This window comes from Cebus imitator, unplaced genomic scaffold (assembly GCF_001604975.1).
Source record: "Cebus imitator isolate Cc_AM_T3 unplaced genomic scaffold, Cebus_imitator-1.0 Scaffold137, whole genome shotgun sequence".
In the NCBI taxonomy this organism is placed as follows: Eukaryota; Metazoa; Chordata; class Mammalia; order Primates; family Cebidae; genus Cebus; species Cebus imitator.
Genome location: NW_016107452.1, coordinates 141426 through 169008, shown reverse-complemented (window position 1 = coordinate 169008; position 27583 = coordinate 141426). Strand labels below are relative to the sequence as shown.

The following is a 27583-nucleotide window of genomic DNA, read 5'->3' as shown; positions in this document are numbered from 1 at the left end:
AAAAAAAAAAAAAAAAAAAAAAAAAAAGAAAATTCCAGAATAAAAGATTTAATCAAACAAGGAAAGGGAGGACGAGAAAGACTCGCTTAAGGGAGAAATGATATAAAATGGTGGTGAGGTTAATGGAGAAGGTAGTGTTGTTTGATAGACTCTGATTGTAGATTATTTTCCCCACACGTTAGCTTTTGGTATTATTTTTAAAGCTACTTATAACTTGAACCCATAGCCGCACCTCTGAGGATCATAAATATCATCAGGTTCTGGCTAGGAGGGATTTCCAAAACAAAATCCTTTACTCATCCTGTCAAGTAGAAAGAGTTTAGACCAGCTCTGGCAACACAGAACAGAGGTGAAACCTGTCTTCAGGACCTTTATTGTTCTATCATTACTTTCTCATCTTTCCCCCTCACTTTTCTTTTCCTCCAGGCCTCCTAGAAAGGCAGGGTTGCATAGTGATTAGAAGAACAGCAACACAACAAAAAACTCTCAAAGCGTCCTCTCAAACCACCAGATGCAATACATTGGCATGACCTGAAACTTGGTAGGAATCTGTTGGCCTGGTGAGGTGCCTCATGCCTGTAATCCCAGCACTTTGGGAGGCTGAGGTGGGCGGATCCCCTGAGGTCGGGAGTTCAAGACTAGTCTGTCCAACATGGAGAAACCCAGTCTCTACTAAAAACACAAAATTAGCCACGCATGGTGGTGGGTGCCTGTAGTCCCACCTACCCCAGAGGCTGAGGCAGGAGAATCGCTTGAACCCAGGAGGCAGGGGTTGCAGTGAGCTGAGATCGCGCCATTGTACTCCAGCCTGGGCAACAAGAGCGAAACTCTGACTCAAAAACAAAGAGAAAGAAATGTTTCATTCCGGCCTAAGGAATGAGAAATTTTGGTGCTAGCACCCAGAAACCCGTATTCTAACAAAAGCTCCACGTGACACTGATGTACAGTCAAGGTTGAGAATCACTGGGTTAGACAGTCTTCAATTTTGAACATTCACACATACACATACGCACACACGCATCTCTGGATTTGAAAGTTACATAGACCTAGGTTTAATATTTTGTTGTGAGATTTCCTACAAGCTTGGGGAAATGACTCAACCTCCCTTAGTCTTAGAGTTCCCCTTTGAAAGGTGAAGATTGTAATAGTTCTTCCATGGCACATTTGTGAGGATTCTTCTCTTGGTCCACTTGCATTACTCAGTCAACAATACAAGTTTCTTCTAACTCTTTTCCATGTGTCTTCAGCATCATTGCCACCATCACATTTGACTCCTTCCACAGTGGTTGCCCTGGTAAAAAGGCTCTGGAGCTGGCTATTTTGGATCACTCATCCCCGTCTTCTCCTCCTCTCCCAGCCTTGAGTTTTCTGTGTCTTCAGCGTGCCAGGCTTGATCTCTGTTCTCATCCAAAGTGTTCAGGAAAATGAGTTGCTAATCTTTCTAATGGTTCTGTGTTATTCGTAAAGATCCAAAGCAGGATTCCCTCGATAACAAGTGGAGAAGCATCCATGTGATCATTCTGCACTTCTCAAATGTTTACTGACTACATGAGTGAACTGATGCTATTTGCCAGAGGGTCTCAAATGCTGTAACAGACTGATCAAGGCTTTCGTGCTGGTCATTTTATTAAGCTAGAAGTGAGTAGCTGAACAAATGCATCCTCTTTAGCTGACTCTGTACCTCAGTAGCCAGCACAGTTACAACGCAGGAGCTCAGTGTTAATGTTTGTCTGTAGACCCACTGAAAGAATTTGAAGCTAAATAGAAACTGTGAGGAAGATATTTTATTTCTCATGAATGTTCTCAGCCTATCATTTCAGAGAGCATTGTATTTGAAGGATAGCAGGATGAATGTATGTTTTTTCCGTAAATCAAGAAGAGTGACGAGACAAGTCCCAAGCATTTTAGATTTATCTGCCAAAGTTAGGGATGCGCCCAGGAGACAGGTCTATATCTTTCTCTGAAGATGAAGATGATTTTGAGGGCTCCAAATTTAAAGAGGAAAGGGTGGGAAATTAAGAAGTACACAATTATTATGTAAAAGGGGAGTAGGGAAAAATAGTTATTCATGCCTTTCTCTGGCTCAGTAATGCCACGTTTTTCTTATGTAAGATGACATAAAGAAATGGGGCAGAGAAAAAAATGCAGTGAATCTGCATTTTACATGAGATAAATATAGACAAAATGGGGCAGGGGCGCAATCAATCAGATAGGCATTTGTGTCTGCTGGACTGCAGTGACTGCACCCGTAAAGATAAGCTATCAGTTTACGTTACCATGGTGCAATTTTGACAGCTCACTAGGAATTTCCTTGTGGGCAAAATATGGAGGAAGCATGTAGTTTTTCATCTTGCAGCCATCTTATTTAGGAACCGAAATAGGGAGGCAGGTTTGTGTGACCCAGTTCCAAGGCTGACTTTTCCCTTTGGTTTAATGAGTTTGGGGTCCCAAAAGTTATCTTGCTTTCACACTTCTTTCAAGAATTTGCCATCAGGGGCCGGGCGCGGTGGCTCAAGCCTGTAATCCCAGCACTTTGGGAGGCCGAGGCGGGTGGATCACAAGGTCAAGAGATCGAGACCATCCTGGTCAACATGGTGAAACCCCGTCTCTACTAAAAATATAAAAAATTAGCTGGGCATGGTGGCGCATGCCTGTAATCCCAGCTACTCAGGAGGCTGAGGCAGGAGAATTGCCTGAACCCAGGAGGCGGAGGTTGCGGTGAGCCGAGATCGCGCCATTGCACTCCAGCCTGGGTAACAAGAGCGAAACTCCGTCCCCCCAAAAAAAAAAAAAAAAAAAAAAAAAAAAAGATTTTCTCTCGCCCCCAAAAAAAAAAAAAAAAAAAAAGAATTTGCCATCAGGATTAATGAATGGTCAATAACTCAAAACTTCCTAGTATGGAATCATACTATTTGATACTGTTATACTATTCCCTTGTAATATGCCAAGTTTACTGCATCACATTTTAGCTTCTGTCAACTTACCCCATGCACTCATGGTCCAATGATGTTGTTGTTCTTGTGTGTTTTCCAGATATTTCCTCTTTCATGTCTACAAGTCTTTGTATATGTTTGCTGTCCTTGTATGCTGTGTGAACACCCAGTGATGCTAAATTATTTTTTTATTGTTGTTAAAGATTCACTTTAAATGTCACCTCCTTATTTTCTCAAGGAGTTTTAAACATTTCTTTCTCTGGGTTCCATTTCCACCTTATGTGTCACTTTTATAAACTTGCAATACATTTTAATTGCCGATATACATCTCTTGCCTCAGTTGATAAGAGAGAATCTGCCATGCCTAGCATGTGCCGGATGTCATATCAGATACTCAGTATTACTTACTGGGCTTTACAGTGGTAACCACAACTAACATGTTTTAGCATTCCCATTTCCTTAAAGTGAACGATGTTCCTTCTGCCTGCTCTCTCATCTCTCCTCAAGGAAGCAGGAGTGACTTATCTGATTGACCAGTTTAAGACTGTATCTGAGCAGGCCTGCCACAGCACTATCTCAGCATCATCTTTCTCGTGCTGCAGGATGCGCCCTTCTCTTCTGCCACCCTAGAGGTTGCCTGCCTTGAATGAGACTTGGCTTTGCCTCCTCTACCTACAAGTGTGAACGGATAGTCTAATGCAGTGGAGATAGTGTTAGAAGACCTATTTGGCCACAGATCTCAGCCACATTCCCCAATTCATAATTATCACTAATAAGGTTATTATCTAGAATTACGTTTCTTGGACTCCAGTGTCTTATTTAGTGGCGGAATAGACAGGAGCATTATTTATTGTCCCCCCTAAATTCAACAGAAAGGAATTGAAGTTAAATAATCTAAGCAAGTTTAGGCAGAAAGTGCTAGTACACAGGAAAACAAAAGGCCCAGGTCTTAGAGTGAATGAACTCATAGAAAATTGAGGGTAAGACACTCTTTCCTTTCTGTAGTACTAATACTTATTCAGTGCGAATTATGTATCATACAGTACTTTAAGCACATGATACATACTAATACTTCCGTACCTTTTGGGCATGTGCTGTTATTCACATTTTCTAGATAAGAAATCCAAAACACATAAAAGCAAATGCTTTACTAAGCTTTATATGAGCAAATGGCCGAAGTAAAATTGGATCTGGGTAGCACATTCTCTTAACCATGATACTATACCACCTCTCATATTATATACCTAGAAAAAATATAAAGTGGTACTAGTGCCAATCCCCTTAACAAAAAAGGGGAGGGGAGGGGCAAAAAATTAAATTAGTACATCACAAAAGAAGACTTACACATACTCAATAAGCATATGAAATGGCACTCAATACCAATTGCTCTCAGGAATGTATAAAATAAGTTACAGGATCAGGCAGGGCGGCTCATGCTTGTAATCACAGCAGTTTGGGAGACCGAGGTAGGTTGATCATAAGGTCAGGAGATTGAGACCATCCTGGCTAACAGGGTGAAACCCAATCTCTACTAAAAATACAAAAAACTTGCAGGGCATGGTGGCACCCGCCTGTAATCCCAGCTACTTAGGAGGCTGAGGCAGGAGAATTGCTTGATCCCAGAGGCAGAGGATGCAAGTGAGCAGAGATCACTCCACTGTCCTCCAGCCTGTGTGACAGAGCAAGACTCCATCTCAAATAAATAAAATAAAATAAATTACAATGAGGTACCACTACACACTGACTGGAATGGGGAGTATTTAAAAGACTGACAACACCAAATGATACCAAAGACCAGAAGCAACTGGAACTCTGCATATTGCTGACGAGTGCATAAAGTGGTATAATCATTTTGGAGATGGTTTCGCAGAGTTGTTTCGATGTATGAAGTGAAACATACCATTACTCTCTGACCCAGCAAATGTACTCCAAGTTATTTACCTGAAATAGATAAAGGTCTGTGTTCATAAAAAGGCTTGCCTAAGAATATTCTTAGCTACTATTTGATTCAAGAAGCCTAAGACTGGAAGCAACTTAAATGATCTGCAAAAGGTGAATGTACGAGCAGATTAGCTTTTGCTGTATTCATATAATGAAATTCCATTCATTAATAAAAAAGAAGATACTATTGATATACACAAAAACATTGATGACTAAAAAACATGTTGAACAAAAAAGTACATTCTGTATGGTTCCATTTATATGAAATGTAAGAGAATAGGCAACACTAGCCTGTTGATGACTGAAATCAGAATAGTGATTGCTTCTAAGAGGAGAACTGACTGCAGAAGGGTCCAAGGGAAATTTTGGAGTCATGGAAATATTCTGTCTTGAATGTGGTGGTGTTTACAGTGGTGTATATATCCACCAAAACTCGTAGAACAGTATACAGTATACTTAAAATGAATGCATATTATTGTATAAATCATACCTCTATAAAGTTTATTTTTAAAATAGCATTGGGGCAATTATTGGTGACTCCTACTTTTTAATTGTTATCTGTTACTTTAAAATTATTGTTTAGCTTAAAAGCTTGGGCAATAAAGTCAAACATACCTGGGCTTAAATCCAGGCCAACTAGAGACTTTACCTGCTAAAGAAAGTTGGAAGAAATTACTTAACTTCCCTGAGTCTCAATTTTCTCCTGAGCACATTGAGGTGACAGTCATTCTTCCCTCACATGGTCACAGTGATGATACTATGAGATAATTTACGGAAAACTCAACATCCAGTTTTCTTTTTTTTAGAATATTCTGTTTGCTAGGTTCTTTCATGTTGTTATTTTTTTTTAATTCTCAGAGACTGAAAAATTCCAAAGTCTTTATCACAAGCAAAGACTATTTTAAATTATAAAGTTTGTCACTTTTATTCATATATTGATTTACTAAAAAATATTTACTGAAGCCTGCTTTGTACCAGGCACTGTTTTAGGTGCTTGGGATACGTCCGAGAGAAAACACGGTTCTGCCCTCCTGTAACTAGTGGGCAAGAAGCAAAGCACAATAAACTTGATAAATAAGTAAGTGATATTGTAAATGAAGCCACAGGCACTAAATAAGTTTGGAATTAGATAAGGAAAATTGGGAGTCTGATTGGGTGGTGGTTGATTAAGCTTTCTAATAGTGAGATCATTGGAGGTGAAATTTAGGCAAAGACTTGAAGGAGGTAAGAGAAAGATGCATAGAGTTGAGGAAGTGGGACAGCCCGTGTAAAGGCCCACTTTTGGAGCAAGATTTGAGTGTTCGCAGAGCATCAGGGAGCCAGTGTGGCTAAACCAGAATAAGCAAGGTATAAACCGGTAGGTTACAATGTCAGGGAGATAAAGGAGGCTTGATTGCGTATGACTTCATGGATGACAATTAGGACTTTGGATTATCTCCTGGTAAATTGACAAGACATAACAGGGTTTTGAGCAGAGATGTGCCATGAGCTGACTGACGCTGAGTTGATTTGGAAGGATCTCCCTAGCTCAGTGCCATCCAGCAGAACTCTCTGTGATGACGCATGTGTTCTCTGTTACCCAATATGGTGGGCACTAACTACTTGTCAACCTGAAACGTGACTCTTGTGACTGAGGAAGTGAGTTCTTAATACGATTTTAAGTAAGGTAAATTAAGATTTAACAAGCCACATGTAGCAAGTGGTGATCATAGTGGACAATACAGCTCTAGTCACTGTGTTGAGGATAAACTGGGCAAGGTTGTGGGTAAAGTAGACCTTTGAGGCTTGTGAGGGGGTCCTGGCAGTGAGCTGTGTGTCAGTTGGCTTGGAACAGGGTGGTAGAAATGGAAATGGCCATAGATGTTCAGATTCTGGAAATATTTTGAAGCCAAAGCCAATATGATTTTATGATCTAGTGGGAGATTTCTTGATAGAATATGACAGAAACAAAAGAGTAAAGATGACTCCAGGATTTTTTTTGTTGAGACCAAGTTTTGCACTCGTTGCCCAGTCTAGAGTGCGATGGCGTGATCTTGGCTCACCGAAACCTGCAACCTCCGCCTCCCAGATTTAAGTGATTTTCCTGCCTCAGCCTCCCAAATACCTGAGATTATAGGTGTGTGCCACCACACCCAGCTAATTTTGTATTTTTAGTAGAGATGGCGTTTCTCCATGTTGGTCAGACGGGCCTCAAACTCCCGACCACAGGTGATTCACCAGCCTCAGGCTCCCAAAGTGCTGGGATTACAGGCATGAGCCATGACACCTGGCTGACTCCAGGATATTTGACCAGAACTGCTGGAAATATAGAGGTGTCATGGAGTGAGATGGGGACAGTTAAACATGGGATAGGTTTTGAGGAGCTGATGAAGAACTTTCATTTTGGATGTGTTAAGTTTGTAATGCTTTATAAAATTTGGTTTGCAAAAGCCATTAACATTGTCAGCATGTCAAGTTTTACTTGAAGGGGTATCCATCCTATAGAACACCACTAGGGGACATGGCCAGCAAGTGACAGAACAGAGTAATGGATAGCATTGGGACTCTTTGCTTAAAAACGTTGCCTAGTTCAAAAAAATCATATGCAGGCAACATGAGACCTTGGGGTCTCTGTGGTTATTTTGTTTTCCCTTAAATTATGACTTAAATCCAGGGAATTATAGATAAGGGAAAGTTATTTGAATATGCTGGAAAAAAGAGGGGGGCGGTACAAGCAAAAAAGTGCAAACTCTCATTTCTGTTTACTTTGAAAGGGAGCCTTCTCAGAGGGCTTTCATGGTCGTCAAAGCATGTAGTTGGCTATAATTACACTTGACTTCTGTACTCCACCACAGAAGAAATAACATGTTCACACAGCCTGTCTTATTTCACTCTGGAATCCCTGTGTTTTTTGTTTTGTTTTGTTTTGCTTTGTTTTCCTGGTTCTCTCCAGCTGCCCCTCCTATTGGCCTTGTGGCTTGGCATTGGCTGTGACATCTGTCCTTCCTTTCATCTGCCCTAGGGCCATTTTGGTGGTTGCCACATAGGCACTGAGTGTGGGTTATGGCTTTTTCCTGGCTGTAAGAAGAAAAACAATTTAGTTCTGAAAGCCTTTCTAAGTGTAGGTTTAATTGTTGCAGTGGCTATCTCTCATGCCCCCCGTTTCACATGGGCTGCTCTCCACAGTTATTGATTTCCTCAAACCCAGGGTGACTTAGTATGAAAACACGTAGCAACGGTGACCCTGATTCACTTTGCTGGGAAGCTGCCTCATGATGTCTGCTACTGTCAGCGGTGGGTTCATGAATCTATGCATTCAGAGATGTATATATTCTGGCTTATGAGCTGTTTTGAGATTTGGGAATGGTACATGTACCCACATCTGGGGCAGCGGGTGGTGGTGGTGTTTCTAAGAAGTGTCCTCAGTATTCTTCCATTCTCTTTTTGGAGGAAAAATTTTATGGTCTACAAGACCAAAATTACTGTATATATCTCTGGTTTCCCTGTGTTTTCTTTTCTCAGTCCCATGGAAAGCTTTTCTCATGTGTTTGCGAAATATGCCTAAGCATATTCTTGCCATATTTTCTAACTATAAAATCTACATTAAATGGAGGTTTGGGAAGTTAGGTGCCTGGTTCATTGAATTTTTAGGATTTCAACAAGTAACAACAAAAATTATTTTTCTCCTCCCTGGTTGTTCATATTTTCCCCAAAATGTCCGTGTTCACATTTTTACCATAGGAAGTAGAATGTGGCAACCAGATGAAGTCACTTTGACCTTTTGCAGTGTTTCACGACATTTTATTAGCAATATAATTCTAAATAGCAACATTAACTGTTAGAACTAAAAGCAATCTGGTTCTGTTTCTTTATAGACGAGAAAACTGAGGCCTGGAGAATATGAGAGCCTTCCAATATCCATCAGTGGCAAATCCAAGCCCAGTGTGGTGGTTAAGTTACTAGACTCAGAAATCAGGCCAGCTTGAGGCCTGCCTTTGTCCCTGGCCAGCCATGTGACTTTAAGGCTTCAACAGCATCTGTTGCTTGCTCAGTTTTTTCAGCTAAATGAGTTTAAATGAAGAATTAGTGTAGTTTCCACCACTAAAATGTTTGTAATACAACAGTATTAGTTCCCTATCTAAATAATTCCACAAACTTAGTGTGAGTTAAGGCAACACACGTTTATTTTCTTGTAGTTCTGGAAGTGGGCATTTGAAAGGACTAAAATCAGGCTGGGCACGATGGCTCACTCCTGTAATCCCAGCACTTTGGGAAGCCAAGGCAGGCAGATCACCTGAGGTCAGGAGTTCAAGACCAGCCTGGCCAACGTGGTGAAACCCTGTCTCTACTAAAAATACAAAAATTGCCTGGGTGTGGTGGCTTGTAATCCCAGTTACTCGGGAGGCTGAGGTGGGAGAACCCTTGAACCCGGGAGACAGAGGTTGTAGTGAGCCAAGATGGTACCATTGCACTCCAGCCTGGGTGACAAAAGTGAAAGTCAGCCTCAAAAAAAAAAAGAAGAAGAAGAAAAAAAAAAGAAAGGACTAAAATCAGTGTGTCAGCAGGGTTTTAAAGGCCTTAGGAGAGAAGTTATCTCCTTGCCTTTTTCAGCTTCTAGAAGCTGCCTGCATTCCTTGGCTCCTGGCCCCTCCTTAATCTTCAAAGCCAGCAACATTCTTCTGGGTCTTTCTTGAGTTATCATCCCTCTGGTTCTCTTCTAAACTTCTCTTTCCCATTTGAGGATGCTTGTGACTACGTTGGGCCCACCTGGAAAATTTAGGACAGTGTGTCCATTTCCAGTTCAACAGCGACCTCAGTTGCATTTGCAACTTTAATTCTCCTTTGCTATGTAACTTCACATATTCACAGGTTCCCAGGATTAGGATGTGAACATCTTTGGGGGCCATTATTCTATGTACCACAGTGTAGCATGAGAATTAAATTATTTCATAGGTCTAGTTTGAGAATTAAATTGATTACATATTTGAAAATTGCAATAGAGATGACGAAGGTGACCAGGCATTGTGGCTCATGCCTGTAATCCCGGCACTTCAGGAGACTGAGGTGGGAAGATCACTTTATGTTAGGAGTTTGAGATCAGCCTGAGCAACAAAGCAAGAACCTGTCTCTACCATCAGTCAATCAATAAAATAAAAACAGCACTCATAAAAAATGTTTCATTTAGCTGGAAACCGTAATTCTCAGAAAATTAACATAAGAACAGAAAACCAAACACTGCATGTTCTTACTCACAGGTGGGAGTTTAACAAAGAAAGCACATGGTCACAGGGAGGGGAACATCACACACTGAGGCCTGTTGGGGGGGTAGGAGGTAGGGGGAGGGAGAGCATTATGAGAAATACCTAATGTAGATGATGGGTTAATGGGTGCAACAAACCACCATGGCACATGTATACCTGTGTAACAAACCTACACTTCTGCACATGTACCCCAGAAAAATAAAAACTTAAAAAANAAAAAAAAAAAAAAAAAAAAAGATGCTTTAGTTAAGCACATACAGGATCTTGAAAAAGCAACTATAGAACATTATTTTTAAAGATGAAAAAGCCACTATTTTGAAGAACTGCGTGTGCCAGGTGAAACCATCACTTGACTTGTAGTTCCTCATTTATCCTGATAACTCTATAGAGTCAAGTATTGATTTTATCACTATTGTACAGATGAGAAAACTGCAACTTAAAGGGATTCTGTAACATGTCCATAGGGAATGAAACCAGGAATTTCGGGATGATGATTTGAATCAGACTTACTTTATTCCAGTCTTGACGTCTTCTGCTGCAATGGTTATCATCACATCATGAGAGATCAGGTCTATCCCTTCCAAGCCAAGTGTTCTCTAAATTAAATGTTGCTACCTACCAGCCGTTACTAAACACACGTGAATATCTGCATACTGTAGAAACCCCTCACTTACATAGTTGGTAAAACATATTATCCTTGGTGTTATGAACTTCACTGGCCTCTACTTTCTGAATAATTTCTGATTTCAGCTACCCCAAAATATAATAATGTATACAAAATCTTTGAATATTCTTGTTTTTATTGTATATCACCCTCACCGGCCCCTTTTTTTCTTTCAGGACATTTGCAAATCACTTTGGTGCCACCGAGTGGGTCACAGGTGTGAGACCAAGTTTATGCCTGCAGCAGAAGGAACCCTTTGTGGCTTGAGTATGGTAAACTGCATACTTGTTAGTTTTTAGCTCTAGAAATTCGATAAGGCATAGAACTCAAACTGTACTGTCACCTTAGGATGGAATGCTTTGGCAGTATATGTTTTCTGGCTTCTCTGTATATTAACCAACATTACTTAGCAGCAATTATAAAGCTGAATGCTCTCTAACCCAGGTAGCTCAATTGTTGAAGATTTTTTTTTTCTTTTTTCTTTGTCTTCCTGTTTTAGATGGTGGCTTGGCTCCAAATATCTCTCTTTCAATGAGCTAATAGGTTTCACTGCATACCATTTTCCTTTTAAACTTGTGGTATATAAAAAGTCTCAGGGATCAGATGTCTTGTTATAAAAAAAAATGACTCTCCCTCCAGACCAAGGCCTCTGCTACTCAGCTCAACTCACAGGAGCTGTCATTGAGCTTCTGACATGCCTTGTAGATTTCCATTATGTACAGTGACTTTCCTATTGAAGGGTAAGGAACACCTCCACCTAGTGGGTACCTAAGGTCCTTTTGCTGATGAGCATCTTCTATGCAGAGAACCACCTCCATTTTGAAAGATTATGGGACATCTCAATATTTTGAATGAAGAACACTCATATATTATTTTCTATTTTTCCTCCACTTTCCCAGTAGAGTCTGGAGGGCCAGTTGCATTTGGGCTACTAGTAAATGATCCAGATTTGGGGAGTTCATTTGAAGGTCCATGATGGAAAAGCTTTGAATGACAAGAGATAATGAGATGGTACAGGCTTGCTGATCTCAATTATTGGCTCTTTCTCAAGGCCGTATAAGCCTATAGAGGAAAAAATGGTCATTGGTCGTTTAAAGTTATTTGAAGGCTGGGTGTGATGGCTCACACCTGTAATCGTACACTTTGGGAGGCTGAATGGGGAGCATTGCTTGAAGCCAGGAGTTCAAGACCAGGTAACATAGCAAGACCCTATCTCTATCAAAAACTAAAATATTAGCCAGGCATGGTGGTACGTGCCTGTAGTCCCAGCAACTTGGGAGGTTGAGAGAGGAGGATCGCTTCAACCCAGGAGCTTGAAGCTGTAGTGTGCTATGATTACACCACTGCACTCCATCCTGGGCCACAGAGCTAGGCCCTGTCTCTGAAAAAGAAAAAGTTATTTCATTCCACAGTAAGTTATTGACTACTAGATATGGGGAACAGGAGGCTCTGTGGATGTAGAGATGAATAAAACAGTTGTATTTCTTTAAAAATTTACAATCCAAGTGGGGCACAGTGGCTCGTACCTATAATCTCATCACTTTGAGAGGCTGAGACGGGCAGATCACTTGAGGTCAGGAGTTCAAGACTAGCTTGACTAGCATAGTGAAACCTTATGTCTACTAAAAATACAAAAATTTGCTGGGTGTGGTGGCCACCCCTGTAATCCTAGCTACTTGGGAGGCTGAGGCATGAAAATCACTTCCATCCTGGAGGCAAGATTGTGCCACTGCATTCCAGCCTGGGAGGCAGAGTGAGACTGTGTCTCAAAAATAAATTAAAAAAATAAAAATTAACAGTCTAGTAGGGGAAACACATATAGAAGCAAGTAACTCTAATGCTGTCTTCAAACACACCTTCTCTAAGCAGTAGTTGCTATCAGGGCCCAGATGAAATGAGAGATGAATCTTGTGTGGGATTAGCTATGCACTTAGAATAAACCACAAGTGGGCACATCAAGATGGTTGTTGGAGTTTGGGTTGAAGTTCTTCAGTTGGATGATAGAAAGGACTTTTCAGAGACGGGGCAACATCAGAGGCAAAGGCACAGACACATGACAATAAATAGATTTTCAGCAGATGCTTTCTGATATTTGTTAGGATGCTTATTCAATATCTCTTCAAAAGGTTTGTGATTTTTAGCTCTTTAAAGAAAATGAACACTTTAAAAATTGAAGAGTTATGTGCAGTTTTTAATCTGAAGGTGGTCTTAGGAAATCCCAATGAGGACTGTTCTTGAAAATGTTAATAAAAGTGTTGTACCCATGATGATACAAAACAATGACTTAGTGGAATAATTGGAAATATGAATACTGCTTAAGTCACTTTTACTTTGGAAGCATAAAAATTTAGAACTTGTGTCTTGAGGATTAATGGATTCTTTTTTTTTTTTTAATTGAAAAAGTAGCCAGGTGTGGAGGCTCTCGCCTGTAATCCCAACACTTTGGGAGGCTGAGGCGGGCAGATCATGAAGTTAGGAGTGCGAGACTAGCCTGACCACTATGATGAAACCCCATCTCTACTAAAAATACAAAAATCAGCCGGGCATAGTGGCATGTGCCTGTAATCCTAGCTACTCAGGAAGCTGAGGCAGGAGAAGAGCTTCAATCCAGGAGGCAAAGGTTGCAGTGAGCCGAGATCGCACCTGCGCACTCCAGCCTGGGCAGCAGAGTGAGACTTTGTCTAAAAAGAAAAGAAAAGAAAAAAAGCAACAGGATATGCTTGCATAGTTATTTGAATAGCTCTATTTGGGTAGTTTGTGTCCTCTGAGCAAGTTAGCTAGTATTTCTTTGCTACATTTCTCTGAGAAAAATAGTTTTTAACTCAGTGCTTTGCAAGGATTGGATGAGATACTGCATGTGAAGCTCTCTGCACCATTTTTGGCACGTAGAAGCAACTTAACAACCTGTGGCTGCTGCTGCTGTTATTGTTATTGGCCATTGTAATTTTGTCTCAGCCACTGAGCTCGGTCCAGTAGAGTCCCGTGATTCCTGGTGGAAAAGATGCATGCTTATGGTAGACAAAATCGTCAAATGACTGATTGCTTTCCCCAAAAAGTTCTCAATAGTGTTAAATGATTTCATGCAAACTCTGAAATGGCAATTAATCCAGGGGAAAGAAAAATTAAAAACAGAAGAATTAATCAGCACATGGCAAGAATGTGAAGAAAGGAAGCAATATCTTAACCTAGACAAAGTGCACTAGCAACCAAGCCACACAATAAACAGTTCTGAAGCCAAATGTATCACAGGGGAAAAGTGAAGATTTGAAAGTCAAACAACCTTCCCATAATTCTGTAACTGAACCCCTGACTCCTCAGCAAAACCTGGCATGGTCCAAACCCCAACCCTTTGGATGTAATTGCAGAGGCTTTTAGAAAAGAGCAGTTATGCTAAGTCATGCAGAACTTGCTCATAATAAAAGCACTGCAGGGGTGAGGGGTGGGGGTGGGGTGGGGTGGGCAACCACAACGAAAAACAAAACAAAAATTAAAGAAACACTACCAGAGGTGAATGCAACCCCCAGGGAGAGATGACCAGCAAAGCCTGGAATTTGTTACAAAGGAGAACTAAAATGGAAAGGTTGATACAGAAAATAGCTCTCCATCTAGCTTGTACAGATCATGGGCAAATGAAAGGCCCTGAGCTAATTTATCAAAGACACTGAAAGAGCTCAGAGTCATCAGAGCATCTAAAGTGGACACCTTTTATGTGGACAAAAGGAAAAAGGATGCTGTCTGAAGAGAACGATCTGTACAGACTGAGTTGTTCAGTTTCATAAGAAATGGGTTTGGAATAAACAAAAATATAATGTGCATGTAATTGTATCTGTTTTTATGATAAAACATTCAGAATGATAAATTGTGTTAATATCTTCACTGTTCTTGAACGAGTGATCCCAATTGTTCTTTAAGTAGCGTTGTCTCTAAGTGGCAAGGGAGGATTCCTTGTAACTTTATACTGCCTCCCTTGGCTGTTAGGTAGAATCCTATCTGAACATCTCACCTCCACAGCTCACAAAGCATATCATACTCAGCCTGTTGACGAGCAGTACCTCTTTTCTCTAGATGCCAGCCTCTCAAAATGCATGTGGTCAGTGCAGAGTAGTTGAGTGTTTTTAGAGCACAGCAAAGAAAGGAATCTATCAAGCTATCAGGCATTTTCCTTTTTTCCCTACAGACCTGTTTTTCCTGTTACTGTGCAGGTGTTGGCAGCTCCCTCCCTGTGCTTTCCCAGGTGGTTTCTGACAGGAACCATCTAACACGTTCTTTTCACAGTGGTGTCGGCAAGGCCAGTGTGTGAAGTTCGGGGAGCTCGGGCCCCGGCCCATCCATGGCCAGTGGTCCGCCTGGTCGAAGTGGTCGGAATGTTCCCGGACATGTGGTGGAGGAGTCAAGTACCAGGAGAGACACTGCAATAACCCCAAGTAAGCCTCCAGCAGAAAGTTAGTCTTTTCAAGGCATTAACCTTCAGCCTGTAACACACCAGTTTTTCTTGTTCATACTTTAATGTTTATTTTATTTTTAATTATTATGGGTACATAATGGTTATACATATTTATGGGGTGCATGTGATGTGTTGATACAGGCAGACAATGTGGAATGATCAAATCAGCATAATGAGGTAACCATCACCTCAAGCCTTTGTTGTTTCTGTATTAAAAAACCTTCCAATATCATTTCTTTATTAGGTACATTCCACTCTTTTAGTTATTTTAAGATATGCAATAAAGTATTGTTAGCTGTAGCCACCCTATATTTGTGCTACTGAACACTAGATATTATTCATTAAATCTAACTATATTTCTAGCTAACTATATTTTTGTACACGTTAACCATTCCAGTATTAGCATTCTCCGTCCCCACTACTCTTCCCAGCTGTCATTCCACTCTCTAGCTCTGTGAGTTCAATTTCTTTCTTTCTTTTTCTTTTTCTTTTCTTTTTTTTTTTTTTGGAGGTGGAGTTTTGCTCTTTCTCCAGGCTGGAGTGCAGTGGAGCAATCTTGGCTCATTGCAGTCTCCAACTACCTGGTTCGAGCGATTCTCCTGTCTCAGCCTCCCAAGTAGCTGAGGTTACAGACGTGCGCCACCACACCCAGCTAATTTTTTGTATTTTTAGTAGAGATGAGGTTTCACCATGTTGGCCAGGATGGTCTCAATCTTCTGAGCTTGTGATCCGCCTGCCTCAGCCTCCCAAAGTGCTGGGATTACAGATGTGAGCCAATGGCGCCTGGCCCTCTTTTTCGTTTTTAGTTCCCACATGGGAGAAGATGCAATATTTGTCTTTCTTTCTGTGTCTCGCTTATTTCACTTAATAGAATGTCTTCCAGTTCCATTCATTTTGTTGCAAATGACAGGATTTCATTTTAATGATGGCTGAATAGTATTAAATAGGATGAATAATATTAAGCAGGATTAAATACTATCATAATAGGCTGAATATTTTTAGCATAATACTATTATACTGCATAATAATATTATATATATTAATACATAGTATATACAATACTGTATATTATCTATAATATATATAATACTATAGTATATATAACATATATAATATATATTATATATAGTATATATAACAGTATATACTATCAAGTAGCATTAGTAGGATGAATGGATAAAGAAAACATGGCACACTATTCAATTACGTATATGTGCCACGTTTTCTTTCTTTCTTCATCCACTGAGGGACTCTTAGGTTGCTTCCTTGTCTTGGCTGTTGTGAATCGTGCTGCAGTGAACACAGGAATGCAGGCATCTCTGCACACCGATTTCCTTTCTTTTGGGATTGCTAGTCCTACTTTTAGTTTTCTGAGGAACCGCTATGCTGTTCTCCATAGTGTCTGTACTAACTTACATTCCCACCAACAGCACACCCTGGTTTGATTTTTTTTCTTTTTTTAAAATTTACCTTAAATTCCAAGATAACATGTGCAGAATGTGCAGCTTTGTCACATAGGTATACATGTGCCATGGTGGTTTGCTGTACCTATGAACCCATCATCGAAGCTTTAAGCTGCACGTCCACGAGGCGTTTGTCCTAATGCTCTCCCTCCCCTTGCTCTCCCCCAACCCCCAATAGGCCCCCCATGTGAGAAAACGCTTTTTAAATGCCATTTTCTTCCCTCCAGTTAATATCAACCGGAGCTTTACTGTTTACACATAAAGGCCATGTGCCTGGAGGGAAGGTATGGTGGGCAGAAACCAAAACAGGCAGAGGAGTCATTCTGTATGGGACTGTGATGATCCGGTAAGACTCTGAGCTACTGTGTTCATCCAAACTGGGGTTCCACAGCCATATAATTAAATTCTTGTGATATCGTAGAAGAGAAAAGTTTGGCCGGCAGACCTCGTGTGTGCCTCTCAAACTGGTGAACTGCAGAAAGTATGCTGATTTTTGCCTTGCAGGAATGTACATCAACACGTGTTGACAGATCTGCCTGACTTTTAAAGAGAAACCAGAAATATGGAAAAATGCTGCCTGTGAAACTTCCCAATTTTAAAAATATTGACAGCAAATTCAATTTTCTTTAAAGACAGAAAAACCCACTGTGACAACTAGTCAATTCAGCTGTGGATTGAAATTGGCCTGTGGTCACCTGTGGGTACTCTTTGGTCTGGTGATACTGGAGTCTGAGCTGCAGTTTGTGCTGTGTGAACATGAAGGTGGTTTTATGTTACTTTTATATGCACTAACTCCCACACAAAACACGTGTGAAATGTCTATTTTCCAATTGGCAGGATGATGCAGAAAGAGTCCAGGTTTTGGCCATAGATAGAAAGACTCTAAACCCTGTCTCTGCCACTTCTTAACTCTGTGGCTTTGTAAAAGTCATTTGACTTGGGTTTATGTATAATAAAATGTAGAAGATAACCCTGGAAGTTTGGATGGGGGTTAGAAATTGCATCTGTAGGATGCCTGACAGACTGGGGAACATTCAGTGGGCATTCAACAAAAGGTTCTGGGATCTGTGTGGTTTTCATCATCCTCATCCCAAGCTCACCAGGAGGATGGGATCGTGGAGGGTCAGCCCACAGAAGCAGGGTTGGAGAGACAGAGCCTTTACTTACGAAACTGGCCTCTGAAGAATGTGATGGAGTGAGAAGAATGTGATGGAACGTTGGAATACACTAGATTTAATTCACAACACAATTTAAGTTGGTAGCATAGTGCGGAGGATGAGAACAGAGTCTCTGAAGCTTAACAGCCATTTTTGCATCCTGACCCTACCACTTGCTATCTATGACCACAGACAATTTAGTCTTCCTGCTCCAGATTCCTCATTTATAAAAACGGGATAAAAACAGTACTTATATCAACTAAGTTCATGTCTGTAAAGTGCCTTAGAAAAGGGTCTGGCATGTCATAAGCGTTGCATAACTGTTTGGTAAATGGAGAATTAAATAACGACATTAGAGCAAAAGGAAAATTTTTAGAAGTTGAATGGAACTTCATCTGAGTCAGCCATCTGAGCTAGATTAAAAGTCTGTTTCGTTCGTAAAATACAAAGCAGAGTTGGGAGACGCTTTGACCATCGTATGTTAGGTGTTCTTGGGAATATCACAGACTAAAATAGAGCTTTTCAATTTCAGCACTATTGACATGGCTGGAAAATTCTTTGTTGTGGAGGTTTGTCCTGTGCATGGTAAGATGTTTAGCAGCATCCCTGTCCTTGACCGACTGATGCCCCCTACCCAGCAAGCTGTGACAACCAAAAATGTCTCCATACATTGCCAAATGTCCTATATGGGGCAAAATCGCCTCTGATTGAGACCCACAATGTAATCAAACCCAGTGACTGAATATAATGGTAAGGAGGCTGGTGAGCATTTGCCACTTATAGCAGGTGATTATTTTGATAACACTATTAAAACAACGATATTGTCTTACCTCCTGGTACATGCAGAAGGGTATTTTTTACCCTCCTGATACTTTGAGTGCAGCCATGTCTTAAGTTGAATTGTTAAAATCATCCTATTACTTTACATTTTTGAAGCATAGTTCATGGATCTGGTTTTCGTACATCACAACATTTTACAGTCTCAATATTTTCCCAAGAAAGAAATAGATTACCTAATTCAATAGCTCTGCTGGGAAAGTGCATGAATGACGCCCCTGAGATTTAAGTTAAAACCTCTCTCATATCTGTAGGATTGAGCGCTCTCATTATAATAATAGAGCATTGTTCATGGAAATATCATATTGTAATTTAGAGATGCCTAATAAAAGAATTAATCACTAAAGTATTTTCATTCAGTGCAGTGTTATCATGTTAAACAAGATTAAAGATTAATCAGGATGCTGTTTATGCATGAAGCCAAAAATAAAAAAAGTAGATGATAGGCTATGCCAAGACAATTGAATTAATTGTTCTCTCTGTTCTTATTTCACTCTGTTGCAGTAATGCTGTTTTTCTTCTCCCTGTTTCAAGTGATGGATTTCCTTCTTGCTTCAGTTTAAGCATTTGGTTCTATTTCCATGACTCAATGTAGCCATTTTCATTGTCTCATCTGAGAAGCAGTGTGAGGTTTCTGTTACATGTAAAAATGTTTTTTGCAGAACAAATTTTATTTCATAAAAAATGATCCCTGGCTGATTCATAGATTTATCAATTTTTTTTAGCCCTGAAAGAGTAGAAGGCTATCTGGTTCTGGAATGGGCAATGCCAGGCATGCAGGGCCATCCTTTGTCCCATGTCAGTGGTAGACTATTTTAACTGATGGAAGCCTTTTTTTTTTTTTTTTTTTTTTTTACTGAGGTCGTCCATGCCTCAGGGACCTTCCCAATACCCTTCTTTAGGCATTTGCTCCCAGTCAGGTTACAACTGACACATGAGTTGAAACCTGCTGCCTAATCCAGTTACTTTACAGATGAGTAACCAGGAGGGGCAGAGGCCCATTCACGTTAGCGACTCTTGCTCAATTCCCCACACTGGCAATGGCAGAGTCAGATTAAGATCCTATAGTCTTAATCCTTTGACATTTTTCATTTTTTCTGGTTCCTTGTTGTAAATGATCACCCGGTAAGGGAGCCTAGTGAAATTCCTATAAACTCTCCAAGAAAATTATTAGTGATGTGCTAAAGTATTCTAGAACTTCCCTAAAACAAGAGTCTATTTGAGAAAGAAGAATTGTCTGATAACTCGAAGGCAACTTAGCACATGGAGTGAGGAGGAACGTCATGGCACCAGAAGAATAATTGAATGTAATTGGTGGTATATTTTCCAACCAGTAATTTTGAGGCTCAGCTGGTTATCAGAATCACCAGGTGTGTTTTTAAAAATACTAATTTCTGGATCTTCGATATCAGATATTCTTATTGTAAAAGTGGATGGAGGGCCCCAGGAATCAATCAATCAATCAGTCTCTCTCTCTCTCTCTCTCTCTCTCTCTCTCTCTGTGTGTGTGTGTGTGTGTGTAGTTTAACAGAGCTCTCCAAGTGATTTTAATACTCATCCAAGCAGGTACCATTGTAACTATTTGTAGTCAGGACTTGATAAATTATGCAGAAAGATATGCTCTTTATAGTAGTCCAAGGACAAAATCATGTGCCTAGGTTTTTGTTTTCTATTTCTGTATTTCTTTTTAATGTTAAAGAACTTCTTACACCAGGACATATCAGGATAGAATTTTCTGGTAAGTTAGGCTAACAGTCATGTTTAAAGCTGCAGAAAAATGTTACCTGCATTTTAATGGAAAAGCCCAAATGCTTGCCACCAATTAGTTTTCATTGCTTTGACCTTATCCCATAATTAAAAATGAATTGTATTAGTATATGAAAGTCAGATCACATAATACTCAGCACAGGGTGGGCATTCAATGCAAAAGTATATGGCATTTAAAGATAGTTATAATTTATTTATTCTAACTCTGCCCTAGATACTGCCCTAAATTCTTTACATTTTATCAGTTAATCGTCACAACTGTTCCTATTTTGCACATGAGGAGGTTAAATAAAATCACCTAAAGTTAAGCTGGGAGGAGGCAGAGAATACTGTATTGTAAAGTTCTAACCAGATTTGGTGGGTCATGCCTCGAATTTCAGCAGTGTGGGAGGCCAAGGCAGGAGGATTACTTGAGGCCAGGAGTTGAAGACCAGCCTGGGAAAGATAGAAAGACCCGCATCTCTATAAAAATTTTGAAAACTTGTCAGACATGGTGGCACATGCCTGTAGTCCTAACTACTTAGAGACTGAGGCAGGAGGATTGCTTGAGTTCAGGAATTTGAGGCTGCAGTGAGCCATGATTGTGCCACTTCACTCCACCCTGGGTGGCAGAGCAGAACTCTACCGCAAAATTTAAAAAAAAAAATCACAGTCTGCTTCATCGTAAAAGGCCAGCTCCCTAAACATGGCACCTTACTGACTATTCCTCTTTCTTACCATACGTGGACCCATCGGCCTTAGGACTCAGTTAAATGCAGGCATAGTTAAGTAGGAAAGAATCCTGGACTGAGTCTACAGGCCTGAGCTTGAGCTCCTCTCTGTTTCCTTCTAGCTGTTGTGTGACCCTCATTCAACAAGTTTTGTAGGCTCTGTCAGCGGGATTTCACTTCATCTATAAAAGAAAGACATGGCTATGTGAATTTGGTGGTCTTGTCCACGTTACAAGTTTCATAAGTGGATAAAGTAACACCTTGCAGTCCTCTTTCACTTCATTAACCATATATCGTCCAAATGAGGGTTATTCATTAAATCTCAAAGTCTTAAACTGAGAAATTAGTTTTAAATATGTCTTGTAAAGATGACCAGGAATATTGAGGCCATGACATAGCACTTTAAGATTTTTCTAAGTGCTTTTGAGGTAATCATTTAAGAAGTCTTCAGGGATTTGATTTATCACAGTGGCTGCTGAATGTTTAAGTAGTTGCTCCAGAATGTTTTGAAATAGCATAAAAATCTCTTTCTGGCAGTGTGACATTTCCCGTTTCTGTTGAATCCATTTTACCATGCAGTTATAGGAGGACTGGATAAAGTATGCTGAAGCAATTCCAGGGGTGTTTTAGAGCGTACTTGTGCTTCCTAAAGAGACAAGTAATTTTAATCACATGAATTTATTAAGCGGGAACCGCCTTTCATGTTATATGTTCGCATCAGATTTTTATACAAGATGATCCATAGTTGAGTTTTGGCCTTCAGAGAAAACTCTAAAATGGGAAGAATGACAAGAAGCCCCTGGCTTTGTGCACAGAGTAAGCCAGATACAATGTTATGGGTAATTTTCAGTGTGGTGGTACTATTTTTTCCTTTATTTTGCTTTCTGGTTTTTGCAGATGAGAATCTGCCTACCAAGATCTTTAAGAGCTTGCCTTTACATCATAATTATTTATGCTCTAATGGAATTCCCTGCTCTAGAAATCCATTTCCCATTGTGCTTGGCAGGAAAGGAGTAGGCCACCTGCAAAGTTGAAAAGTGATTATGCTGATGAAAACAAGAGCATGTTTTCCCTCTGGGTTTAGAATCATCCAGAAGAAACACGTAACAGTCATATTGTAATCAAAATATCATCTCAATGACTGACAGCTGGATTGAGGAGAGCAGCAAATGGTGCTTTCTCTTCCTTCTCCCCACTGTGCTGACATTCTGTGCAATAGCAGGTGCATGGCAAAGTGTAGGAAGACAATTAGAGTGTTAGGAAATGGGAGGAAGCTGGAGAGGTAGCTTGGGTCCGCGTTTGAAGAGCCTTTGGTGTCAAAAGATAGGGTATGTGTATGTAGCACTCAAGAACACATAGACAGTAATAAGAACTTTTAGGTGTATTTACAGATTTTCCAAACACAGGAGCTAATGTGATGAGTGGCAAGAATGTCCTTTCAGTTAGACTATAGTCTCCAATATCATCCAGCTTGCTGTGAATGCCATTATTACATTACTTTTTATGGCTGAGTAATACTTCATCGTCTACACATACCACATTTTCTTTATTTGTTGATTGGTGGGCATTTGGGGTAGTTCCATATTTTTGTAATTGCAAATTGTGCTGCTGTAAACTCAGGAATGGAAAACCAAACATTGCATGTTCTCACTTATATGTGGAACCTAAGCTATGAGGACACAGAGGCATAAGAATGAAACGCTGGACTTTGGGGACTCAAGGGAAAGGGCAGAGGGTGGCAACGGATAAAAGACTAAACGTTGGGTACAGGGTACAATGATTGGGTGGTGGGTGTACCAAAATCTCAAAAATCACTACTAAAGAAGTTACATAATCAAACAACCTATTGAAATAAAAAAATTAAAAAAAAATTGTTCTACCATAAAGACACATGCATGCGTATATTCATTATAGCACTATTCGTGATAGCAAAGGCATGGAATCAACGTAAATGCCCATCAACAATAGACTGGATAAAGAAATGTGATATATACACACCATGGAATACTATGCAGACATAAAATAGAGTGAGACCCTGTCTTTTGCTGTCAGATGGAGCTGGAGGTCATTCTTCTAAGCCAACTAAGGCAGGAACAGAAAACCAAATGTCACATGGTCTTCCTTATAAGTGGGAGCTGAACATTGACTAAATATGGACACAAAGAAGAAAACAACAGACATTGGGGCCAACTTGAGGGTGGAGGATTGGAGGAGGGAGAGGATTGAAAAACTGCTTATCAGATATTATGCTTATTACCTGAGCGATGAAATAGTATGTATGCCACACCCCTGTGAAATGCACTTTACCCGTATAACCTTCACATGTACCCCTGAACCCAAAATTAGTTTAAATAATTTTTAAAAATTTAAAAACAAAAGAATATCCTTTCCAGCTGGGTGCAGTGGTTCACACCTGTAATCCCCACACTTGGGGAGCCTGAGGCGGGTGGACTACTTCGGCCCAAAAGTTTGAGACTGGTCTGGGCAACATGGTGAAACCACATCTCAACAAAAAGTATAAATGTTAGCCGGGTGTCCCAGCCTTGGGAGGCTGAGATAGGAGGCTAACCTGAGCTGGAGAGGTGGAGGCAGCAGTGAGCTGAGATCATGCCACTGCATTCCAGCCTAGGCAACACAGTAAGACCCTGTGTCAATAATAATAATGATGATGATGATAAAAAGTCAAAAAAAAAAATTAGTCTTTAAGGAAATTGACAATGTAAAAATTGGATCAGGGATGGCAGATAAGTTTGATTTAGCATGCCAGTTTTAATGGGTGAGCAGTGGTAAAGAAAGGAACTAGAAAAAAATTCCCTGATTGATTAGTTATGTCTAGCTTAGATGCAAGAAGGAAGGTGGTAAGTTGTATGCTATATACGTCTATTCCTGTAATCGACTGTATGCGTTTGCATATACTGTGGTGATGCTCATCTGGACTGCCCGTCTTTATGTTATTGCATGTTACTAATAGTGAGCCCTTTGATTGCTAACATTAAAGTTTGTTAATTTCATTTCCAGGCCTCAGTATGGTGGCAAATTCTGTCCAGGTTCTGGCCGTATTTATCAGCTGTGCAACATTAACCCTTGCAATGAAAATAGCTTGGATTTTCGGGCTCAACAGTGCGCAGAATATAACAGCAAACCTTTCCGTGGATGGTTCTACCAGTGGAAACCGTATACAAAAGTGGAAGGTAATTTGGTCTCTGACGCTCAAATAAGTCTCTGTGGATAATAATGTGATTGAACAACACAGAAGAAATTGCTGCCTGTATCAAAGAGTTTCAATGTTTACCTTTCATTCCCTGGGCTCATCCTGGCCCAGTGTTTCATTCCATGGGTTTTGTTTATTTTTCCACTTTTTTTTTCCCCATAAGATACCTCTTATCTCCCACATCTGTAAACCTAAGGTTTCATGTGTTTGGAATGTACTTATGTTTCTCAACTTACCTTTGACATTTTGGCAATTGAGTCTCCTAGGGATCTTAATTGAAATTGATATGAACTGTCCAGACCAAAAACTCATGAAACCATATATACCCCTTAGAGATACCATATACAGTAACTGACATGTCAGTTGATTACAAGCATGGGAAGGCCTGTTTGTAGACTGTGTGCATGCACGCAGACACACACACACACACACACACACACACACACATACAGAGCTATGAATAAAAATTATACTAAGTTGTTAGCACTTACTATACTTAAAGTTATGGCTTGTATTTTACTTTTTAAATTATTATGTCTATTTTGACTAAATAATAAACATTAATTTTAGTTACAGCAGAAGAGTTTAATGTAGTTGCTATTACCTATGTAAAATAAGTTGTCACCATTGTAGTTGTTTCATTACTTCCATCCATTCGATTTGTCAAAACTTATTCATGCTGTCTTGCAACAGGATTGGATATGAATCCCAACTGCCCATGTGTAGAATGGTAAGAGACTAAGTTTAATGACAATTCATGGGCCGTTCTGTGCCAAAGCTCAAAATGAACCTCTATTATCAGTGATCATAAAGGAAGCTAATATAATTAGAGGCATCATTATAACAAGTAGAGCCTCCAAATCAAAAGAGGATTGTGGAGCGTTGCTCAATATCAGCCCAGCCATTTCAGAAGCACTCATGTGGTTTTGGGTCATGACTGTTTGTCCAGAAAGCGCACATAGAGGCAGACATCACAATTCCAAAAGCTGTGTCTTAGGAGGAAATAATGAGGGACCTATAGATGTTTACCGCACATAAGAGAGAGCTATTCAAAGAGCTCTTGAATGTGAAGGATGTTTGATTTATTTTAAATTACTTTAGAGAACAGAATTAATTCAAGAGCTGAGAACATTCTAGCCATATGATCTCCTCAGAAAGACCTTCCTTGACAGCCTATTAGAATATTGTTCCTTCACGTTGTTCTCTGAACTCTTTACTCTCTTTTATTTTTCACAGCTCTTCTCATTGCATGAATGTTTTTTTCTCTAGTCATTTATTTGTTATCTTCCCCCCTACACTAGAATTTAGGTTCCACAGGGACTAAGCTTTTGTCTGTCTTGAGCTTGCTTATGTCTTCAGCATCTAAGAACAGCACTTGGTGTATATGTATGTAATAATTACAGCTTTTGAAATGAATGAATAAGTAAATCAATATTAACTGTCCAAAATGAAAATATATTGCCTCTGTAAGTAGTAAGCTCTCCATCGCTAGAGACATTCTACCAGGAACTGAGTGGTTACATAGCAAGGATGCTGCATTGCTTCCAATTCCATTGTTGGAAGATTTTCTTTCTCTTGGTTGTATATTCCTGCAATCTCGTGTTTCCTGTCTGAGGTTCTTTCTCTGTGACTCTGTTGTCTATTCTTTGCTTTGGCTTCATGGATATTCCTTGGCTTTTACCATATTACATCTTTCATTCAAATATAGTGCTTATGAAATTGGTTCTTATACCACCTTTAAATACGTTTTGTGTGGAAGATATAAGGAGAAAGTTAAACAAATATATTTTGTAATTTAGAAAATGCTTGCTGGTTTCAAAGTGCTTTCACTAATTTTATTGCAGTGTTCACTGAGTGGGGAGCATGCAATTTCATTCATTCATCCAACAGTTGTTGACCAAGCTCTTTTCGTGTAGGAGACACTTTGCTAGATGCGTTGAATAAAACATAGACTCCCAGCCTTAGGATTTTACCTCTCAGCAGAGGGAAACAGAAAAGTTAAGGCCTTGTAGTCCCTCCTTGTCTCCTTTTGGCACTTACATCAGGGGAGATTGACCATGACTTGAAAGTCTTCTGACGTTTCTACAGCTTAGAAAGAACAAGGGAAGACTTTATTTATAAATGTGGACAATCTCTATGCTACAGGAGTGAGTCTTTTCCCCTTCTTTCCTTCTGTGTTTCTAATGGACTCATAAACTCACCCAGAAATCTGTGCTAAAAAAAAAAAAAAAAAAGAGCTTTCTAAAACTTATTAATTCCTGGAAATGATAGAGAAAAGAAGGGGCACATATGTCAGCCAACTCCCCAATCTCATGTGCAAAAATGAGGAGGCATTACATAGAATTGCTATTAAAAAATATATATATATAGATGGGAAAGAAAGTTTTAACCCACCCACACATCATCTGCATATTTGGACTGTAATAATTCAACTTACTTCATGTTTGAGTTTTGACTTCGTCTTTGACTGAGAGGTTTTATAAAGCACAACTATTTGCAAATTGTTTACACATTTGTAAAACTGTTGTTAGGGATATCGCTCAATATCGCCCACATAAGGTCTCATGTGAGAACCATCATCTGGAATTCCTGGCCAAGAAGAGCTCTTTCTATTTGATAAATTGGCGTGGTAACTCCTTTCTGATAACAAGGGCTCTATAAATAACTTGTTTTTTCTTTTCGCCTCTGATATCAGAAATGTCTCAGGGACTTAAGGGTTACTTTTTTTTTTTTTTTTTTTTTAATCTTCAGCATCCAGGGCTAGTTTATTTGCTTTTTCTTCATTTTTATGACATGGTTTTTTTTCCTAAAAATGTTTTACAAACATGACTAACCATATACCTTTTCTCCATGGTGCCAAAAACCTTTCCTCTTAACAGACTAAGTAAATATCTAAAGTCATCCATGCCCTAAATCAGGGTCATCAGACTATGGCCTGCTGGTCAAAGCTAGTGTGTATTGTTTCATAAGGTTTTATTAGAACACAGCAACACTGTGGGGGGTGATCCAAGATGGCCGTTTAGGAACAGCTCAGGATTGCAGCTCCCAGTGAAAGCGCAGAGGGTGAGTGGACGCCGTGTTTTTATTGCCCACAGACTAGGAAATTCCCGGGCAGAGGTGCTCCACGGTCACCAGCGCGGCTGTTTCGGCCAGCGCGGCTGTGCCGGCCAGCGCCGGCCAGCGCCGCTGCTTTGCCCCGCGCGGCTGCTTTGCCCC

The 27583-nt window shown here is 40.0% G+C and overlaps 1 protein-coding gene across 1 annotated transcript in view; it reads left to right on the top strand.

The window, feature by feature from the left end:
- The window catches only part of ADAMTS18 (ADAM metallopeptidase with thrombospondin type 1 motif 18), a 162273-nt gene that overhangs the window by 85702 nt on the left and 48988 nt on the right, over positions 1–27583 (top strand). Inside the window, exons 10-12 of the mRNA XM_017541843.2 lie at positions 10955–11050; positions 15054–15202; positions 24175–24347. Coding sequence (XP_017397332.1) covers positions 10955–11050; positions 15054–15202; positions 24175–24347 — 418 coding nt within the window. The remainder of the gene's footprint in view (positions 1–10954; positions 11051–15053; positions 15203–24174; positions 24348–27583) is intronic.